At 38.6% G+C, this 7,500-nt stretch overlaps 1 protein-coding gene across 4 annotated transcripts in view; it reads right to left on the reverse strand.

The window, feature by feature from the left end:
- LOC115224568 (peroxisomal sarcosine oxidase-like) overlaps window positions 1-7,500 on the reverse strand; it is a 49,602-nt gene that overhangs the window by 10,887 nt on the left and 31,215 nt on the right. For 2 of the 4 annotated variants that reach the window (XM_036513494.1, XM_036513493.1), the window contains exons 3-5: window positions 5,916-5,936; window positions 2,748-2,899; window positions 1-39 (exon numbers count right to left, since the gene is read on the reverse strand). The exon at window positions 1-39 is cut by the window's left edge and continues 172 nt beyond it. In XM_036513494.1, coding sequence (XP_036369387.1) covers window positions 1-39; window positions 2,748-2,899; window positions 5,916-5,936 — 212 coding nt within the window. Of the gene's footprint in view, window positions 40-2,743; window positions 2,900-5,915; window positions 5,937-7,500 lie in introns of those variants that run through there. The other 2 variants (XM_029795493.2, XM_029795453.2) reach the window with 2 other exon arrangements.

Consider the following 7,500-nt stretch of genomic DNA (forward strand, 5'->3'; position numbering starts at 1 on the left):
GTGTCCTGCTTGGCACTCATCACAAGGAGTTTGGTTTTCCTGAGAACAACAGAATAATGGATTAACAGAATGTAATACTAATTTAATCAACCTTTCAACATGGGACTGAAAAACAAACTTTCAAAGGTAATAATTATTATTAAAATTATAATTTAGGGTATCTAAGAGATACCTCCACGCTGGAAATAGCAGCCAAAACCTGACTCTAAAACCACATTAAATGTTCATACAGCACCAGGAGAGAGGACAAAGGACAAGATGAACTAGTAAAAAATTACTGGATAATTCCAGATGCCGGATTTCTGACTTTGCATAAGAAATGCTTTGCCTCATTAGTGGAATATACACAGATAATAACATAAATACACATATATATACATATAACATACGAATACTTACATATACAAACATATACATACATGTATATGCACGTATGCACACGACCAGTTTAAATTGCCCACCTATAATTCCTTGTGCAATATGGTCAAAATATCAACCGCAGTAAATATAATGACGAAATAAATATAAATTTATATAAATGAGGATAAGATCGTTAATTTAATTATCAATCTTATCAAGTGGCCAGCATGGGGATAAAAACCTTCAAAGGTAATAATTATTATCATATATATATATTTATATATATATTTTTATATATATATTATATTTTGTGAAATTTGATTTAGTATTTCTAAATATACTAAATTTGATTTAGTATTCCATCGCCAAACGGATGGAATCCTGTATCAGAGAAACCCTCTGGAACTTCTGGAAGTCTCACAGCCTCATCCAGCCGTCACAATTCTGATTTATTCCTAACTCCAGCTGCTGTAATCAACTCATCGGATCCTGGGTGGATGTTGTTTACCTGGACTTTGTTAAGGCTTTTAACTCTGTGCCACACAAAAGACTTATGGTGACGCTTTCTGCGTTGGGTGTAAGAGACAAACTCTATAACTGGTTGAAGTCTTTTATTTTCGGCCGAAAAGAGGTTGTCACAGTTCTAGGACAGCACTCTTCGCCCTATGAGATGACATCTGGTGTACCACAGGGATCTGTTCTTGGCCCCCTTTTATTTGTTGCATATGTTAATGACATAGATGCCAACTTAAAGAATGCCACAGTGCTGAAATATGCAGATGACATCAAGCTGTACCTCGAAATAAAGAGGTCAAATCCTGTACACTATAGATCCCTATTGCAAGCAGACCTGGACACAATGCAGCAGTGGATCATGGACTGGCAACTCAAGCTGGCTGTGGACAAATGTACCACCATGCATTTTGGGAGGAGAAACCCAGCGTCCACCTACTCCCTCCACAACACTAGTCTCAAAACGTCTTCATGTGAACGTGACCTGGGTGTTATTGTTGACAGTGATCTGCGTTGGACAAAACACATAGCTAAAATTGTCAAGAAGGCTGAGGGTGTCTTGGCATCACTCACCAAATCCTTTGTGAGCCACTCTCTGGCTATCTATCTGCGGCTTTATATAGCTATGGTAAGACCTCACCTGGAATTTGCATCACCGGTCTGGAACCCCTATCTTGCCCAGGATATCAATTGTCTGGAAGCTGTTCAGCGACGTGCAACCAAAAGAATACCCTCCATCAGGCATTTGTCATATCCTGAAGGCCTTACTTCCCTGGGCATGGACACATTGAAACTCCGACGTCTGGCAGCTGACTTGGCAGACACCCATAAAATTATCAACCATCGTACAAACAATAACTCTGAGCACCTTTTCAAACTCCACCCATCTAACACCCGTGGACATATTTACAAAGTTAGAAAACAGCACGGCTCCCATGACTTCAGGAAACATTTTTTGATGCTGAGAGTTGCTGAAGCATGGAACAAACTGCCGGCATCAGTTGTTAGTTGTCGAAGCACTGCATCCTTCAAAACTTCCATGCTTTCTGAGATTCACCAACACTACACCTGATTTTCTATTATTTAAATTGAATTTTTCCCTGTAAGTTAGGAATAATATTCCCTCAAATAATTATTATATATATATATATATATATATATATATCATGTGTAAAAAGATAGATCAGGAAAAAGAAGCACACTCTAAGTTATAGAGCAATATAAATAAAAAATGGAGAGGTCCGGTGTATGGGATTACCTTAGGTTTTACACCCATAAAGGGCTTGGCGTTATGTCACAAGATAGCAGGGTCACTGGCAATCAATAACCAAAGTGAGACAGTTCCCTTTGTGGACACTGAGTAGTGGGGTCCTTTCCCCATCCATATTCTGGAGAGGCCTTAAGCCAAGAGGGTTGGGATCTGATGATACGCCATAAAGTGGCATACAGTCCTCCATGTCAGCCTCCCCCCCCCCCCGACTGCCACCGTTTTAATTTGACTTGGACATTACTTAGAAAATATTTTTCATTTTTAACCTCGTATATAGTACGCACTAGGGATTTTGACCTTTAAATTTTTGGAAAAAAGTGCGGATTATACTCGAGGATTTACGGTATGTATGTATGTATGTATGTATGTATGTATGTATGTATGTATGTATGTATGTATGTGTGTGTGTATGTATGTGTGTATGTGTGTATGTATGTATGTATGTGTGTGTGTGTATGTGTGTATGTATGTATGTGTATATGTATGTATGTATGTATGTGTATATGTATGCATGTATGTATGTATCAATGCATGTATGAATGCATGTATGTATGTATGTATGTATGTATGTATGTATGTATGCAGAGTCATTTATCGAGCTTACGTGTAAAGTTGAGTCCCTGAATCTCGTTCCAGCTGTTCCCACATTGGATAGGCTTCTCTCATCATATTGGCAAATATTTCCTGTATGTAGGCCCTTCGGATACCTCGAGACTGACCATGGGAACTTCCCCTGGTGTGAGGCAGTGGGAACTGGATCAAGAGAAAAAAAAAGAGAAATAATGAGGGAGAGAGAGAGAGAGAGAGAGAGAAGGGAGAGACAGAGGAAGTAAAAAGGAAATGAAGTGATCACTTGACTTGCTAGAAATTGCAGTTAAGTCAACCTCAAATCACACCTTACCATCTATGTAAATGAAGGATTCATTAGATATGGTTCGGCCTGATACACTTATAAGACATAGTCATGGTTGAAAAGCCTTTGACCATAGGACCACTGGATCAGAGTTGACCTTGGGTTAAACAGTAACAACAACAAACACTAAGTCCAAGCTCCATATGGCATTGTAGCAAATTAAACAGTAGATATTAGTTTTCTGTTAATGATCATCAGAAAAGGCATAAATGCCACCTGTTTGTTCCTTCTCGAGCCATGCCTGGCTCATAAGGGCCAATTTCCCAGTTTCCTTGGCATATAGGTTCCCCACCTGGATGGGACGTCAGTTCATCGCAGGTGAGCTGCAAGATGCAGGAGGAAAGAGTGAGAGAAAGTTGTGGCAAAAGAGTCAGCAGAATTTCGCCATTACCTTCTGCAGGAGCTGCATGGATCTTAGGTGTTTCGCTCATAAACACACACATCGCCTGGTCTGAGATTTGAACCCGCGATCCCTCGACAGCGAGTCCGCTGCTCTAACCACTAGGCCATGTTCCTCCACATAGATGCCACAACTTCACACTACCTCTCCCAATGTGTCCTTGTTTTCTTCAGCCTGCTTTCTCAGAGAAAGTGAAACCGATAGATATGGTCAGCATATCAAATGTTAAAGCCCTTGCACAGAAGTTGAATGCATGTGCATGAAGTGATTACTGTTGGGTCAGTGTAAGAGACCAGCATTCAGAGCTGCAGAGCAGGACAGGTTCTACAGTTGCATGAAACAGGCTGACCATACATCATACATATGACTGTATGGATCTTTACCACTCATCAGCCAGACAATCAAATGAAGAGAGTTCAATTTCAGAGGCACCTGTTTCCATTGAACAGATCCACCTTCATTTGATTGTTCGCGGGAGAGTGAGGCCACACCGATACAGACATCGATATAATGACCGTAAAGTTTGAGAGTGGGACCAGTGAAATTGTGAGAATATTTGGGCCCCAAGTGTAGACAACGAACAGGTTCACATAGTTGGGGCTCGTACTTGTTCCCTTGGCCCCTCCTGAGACGTGTTGGTAAAAATTCCCCCACGAACGAGAAGCAGTTGAGGGAGAGAACAAGTTTGACCGGACAAAGAAGTGTGGAGGGATCAGGTTGAGGGTCAGGTCGAAGGTCCTGAAAATGTTTTAGCGCAAGAAGTCCTTCATTGTGTGGGATCATTCTTGATATCAAGAGTGAACAGAAATTTAGAGGGGTCAGAAGGGAAGGAGAAAGAATAAAAAAGATGGAGAGCATGGTTAGTGTCATGGATGTGGGAGGGGAGGGAAGCCACTGAGGTGGGGCAGGGACATATATATGTATATATATATACATATATATCTATCTATATGTATATATGTATATCTATCTATCTATATGTATTGGGTTGTCCGGAAAGTTCATGCCGATTTTTACAGGAAAGAAAAAGGTCAATAAATACTTGCCATTACATTTTTAATCAACCAAATATGAACCATTTTGGTGCACAATGCGTCTCCATCTTTCTTTTAACTTGAAAATACCTTCTTCCCAGAATTGAGGGGGTTTCATGGCAAAGAATTCATCAAGGTATCTTTTTAAGTCATCCAAGGAATTGAAATTTTTACCATTAAGACTATTCTGCAGAGACCTGGATGAGTGGAAATCCAAAGGAGCAATATCTGGTGAATATTTGGAGGGTGGAGTAACACATCCCAGCTGAGCTGCAGCAATTTTTGTCTGGTTCCCAAAGCATCAAGTGCCGAAAATGAACTTTCTTATCTTCCATTTTAAAGGGTTACAGAATTAACACAGGTTATAGGAACATAAACTTTCTTCGATGAAAAGATAGCTTGAACTGTGCTCTAAATGGAGGTGTAGTCAAATCCTATTCTATGGACTCAACCATGTTCTAAAATAAGTCGAAAGGTAAGCTGCTATAAATCGGCACAAACTTTCCGGACAACCCAATATATCTTTATATATAAAATTGAAGTTGTGTGTGTGAGATTCTGTCTCCTCCGATTTAGATTCCTAACTACTCCCACATTTTGCAGTGTAGTTTAACCAAAAGCAGGTATCTTATAGACGTCATTCATATTGAGCCCTTCTGGGTATTAGCACGCGTCTACGATGAGTCTACGATTTTAAAAATAATTTACCATCATTTTTCCGTATTTTTAATGATTTTTGCACGGGTTATATAAGGGAAGTAACTCTCTAAAAATGCTTATATAGTTATTTCCCTTACAAACCCGAGCAACGCCGGGCAATACTGCTAGTATGGTATAAAACCACTTTTTAATTTGTTTTCATTTGGCAAACTCTTTCAATGAGCCAAATCAAAACAAATTAAAAAGGGGTTTTATACAAGAGGACAGCACTACATCATATGTGGGTAGGACGTATTTAAAATTCATAGTCTTGAAGGGTGTTAGTTGGCATGGTGGGCGGTGGGATGGACAGCCAAACATCTTTCCACAATTATGAAAGATAGTTCTGTTTATCTTATGATACAATTCAACTAGAGATATGGGGTTTAAGGCAAAAGCGTTGAGCTTATGATCGTGAGGTTGTGAGCTCGAATCCCAGACCGGGCTGCGTGTTGTGTTCTTGAGTAAGGCACTTTATTTCACGTTGCTCCAGCTCACTCAACTGTAGAAATGAGTTGCGACGTCACGGGTGCCAAGCTGTATCGACCTTTGTCTTTCCCTTGGATAACACTGGTGGCGTGGAGAGGGGAGGCCGGTATGCATGGGCGACTGCTGGTCTTCCATAAACAACCTTGCCCGGACTTGTGTCTAGGAGGGTAACTTTCTAGGTGCAATCCCATGGTCATTCATGACCGAAGGGGGTTTTACCCTTTACATATTTATCAATTTAGGGCCCTTCCTTGACACCTTTATTATTAAGAGAATGTTTGATGGAGGTATAAAACAAAGTTATAATTAGCAAGAGAGAGAGATAATGGATAAAAAATTAAAGTGGAAAAAAGGGGTTATAATAAAAACAAGTGAGGTCATAATAAGGGAATTTGGATAATAATAAAAATGGAACGGATAATAATTTCATATAAATCAGGAAAAATATAATATAACTAGCAGTATCGCCCGGCGTTGCTCGGGTTTGTAAGGGAAATAACTATATAAGCATTTTTAGAGATGTAAAGTATAATAGCCATCTCAATATGGCTAACCACAAAGGGGGGGTGTTACTGTAGCTTTTTACGTTCTGAGATTTAATAATACATTTTTAGAGAGTTACTTCCCTTATATATGCCAAAAATGCATTAAAAATGGGGAAAAATTATGGTAATTTTTTTTTTTAAATCGTAGACTCATCGTAGATGCGCGCTAATACCCAGAAGGGCTCGATATGAATCACGACTATAAGATACCCACTTTTGGTTAAACTGCACCGCAAAATGTGGGAGTAGTTAGGAATCTAAATTGTAGGAGACAGACACCCCACAACCTCACTTTTATATATATAGATAATCTTTTCTACCATAGGCACAAGGCCTGAAATTTTGAGGGAGGGGACTAGTTAATTACTTTAATTTTTTATCCATTATCTCTCTCTTACTAATTATCACTTTGTTTTATATCTCCATCAAACATTCTCTTAATAATAAAGGTGTCAAGGAAGGACCCTAAATTGATAAATATGTAGATAAATGTTAACCTTATCTTTCACCTTTAACCCCATATCTCTAGTTGAATTGTATCATAAGATAAACAAAACTATCTAGTGTGTAACTGGTACTCATTTCATCAACCCCAAAAGGATGAAAGGCAAAGTCAACCTTGGTAGAAATTGAACTCAGAACATAAGGATGAATATAATACCACTAAGCATTTTGTCATTTTGCCCAGCATGCTAATAATTGCGCCACCTCTTGGCCTTAAACTATAATATAATAATAATAAATATCAAATAATTATAAAGGTAATTAAAATGAATTGAAAAAAATAGTAAGAAATATTACAATGGAAGTAAGATAAAAATAATGAAGAATAGCAGGATACAGCATAATAGCAGGAAGAAGGTAAATTTCCTTTAATATGAATTTTAAATACGTCCAACCCACATATGATGCAGTGCTGTCCTCTTGTATAATGATATAATGATAATAAAATAATTGTAAAATGGTGGGATGATATAATACATGAATCCAGTCGATAAGTAAAATACAGGATGGGTAAAATACAAAAGTTAATTTTTTATTATAGATTATAAAGAGTCAGACATAGAGCAGGAACTGTATCTATAGGAGTGGCTGAGTGGTAAGTAGCTTGCTTACCAACCACATGATTCTGGATTCAATCCCACTGTGCGGCACCTTGGGCAAGTGTCTTCTACTATGGCCTCGGGTCGATCAAAGCCGTCTGAGTGGATTTGGTAGACAGAAACTGAAAGAAGCTCGTCATATATATATATATATATATATATATATATGCATAT

The sequence above is a fragment of the Octopus sinensis genome, linkage group LG25, assembly GCF_006345805.1.
Source record: "Octopus sinensis linkage group LG25, ASM634580v1, whole genome shotgun sequence".
In the NCBI taxonomy this organism is placed as follows: Eukaryota; Metazoa; Mollusca; class Cephalopoda; order Octopoda; family Octopodidae; genus Octopus; species Octopus sinensis.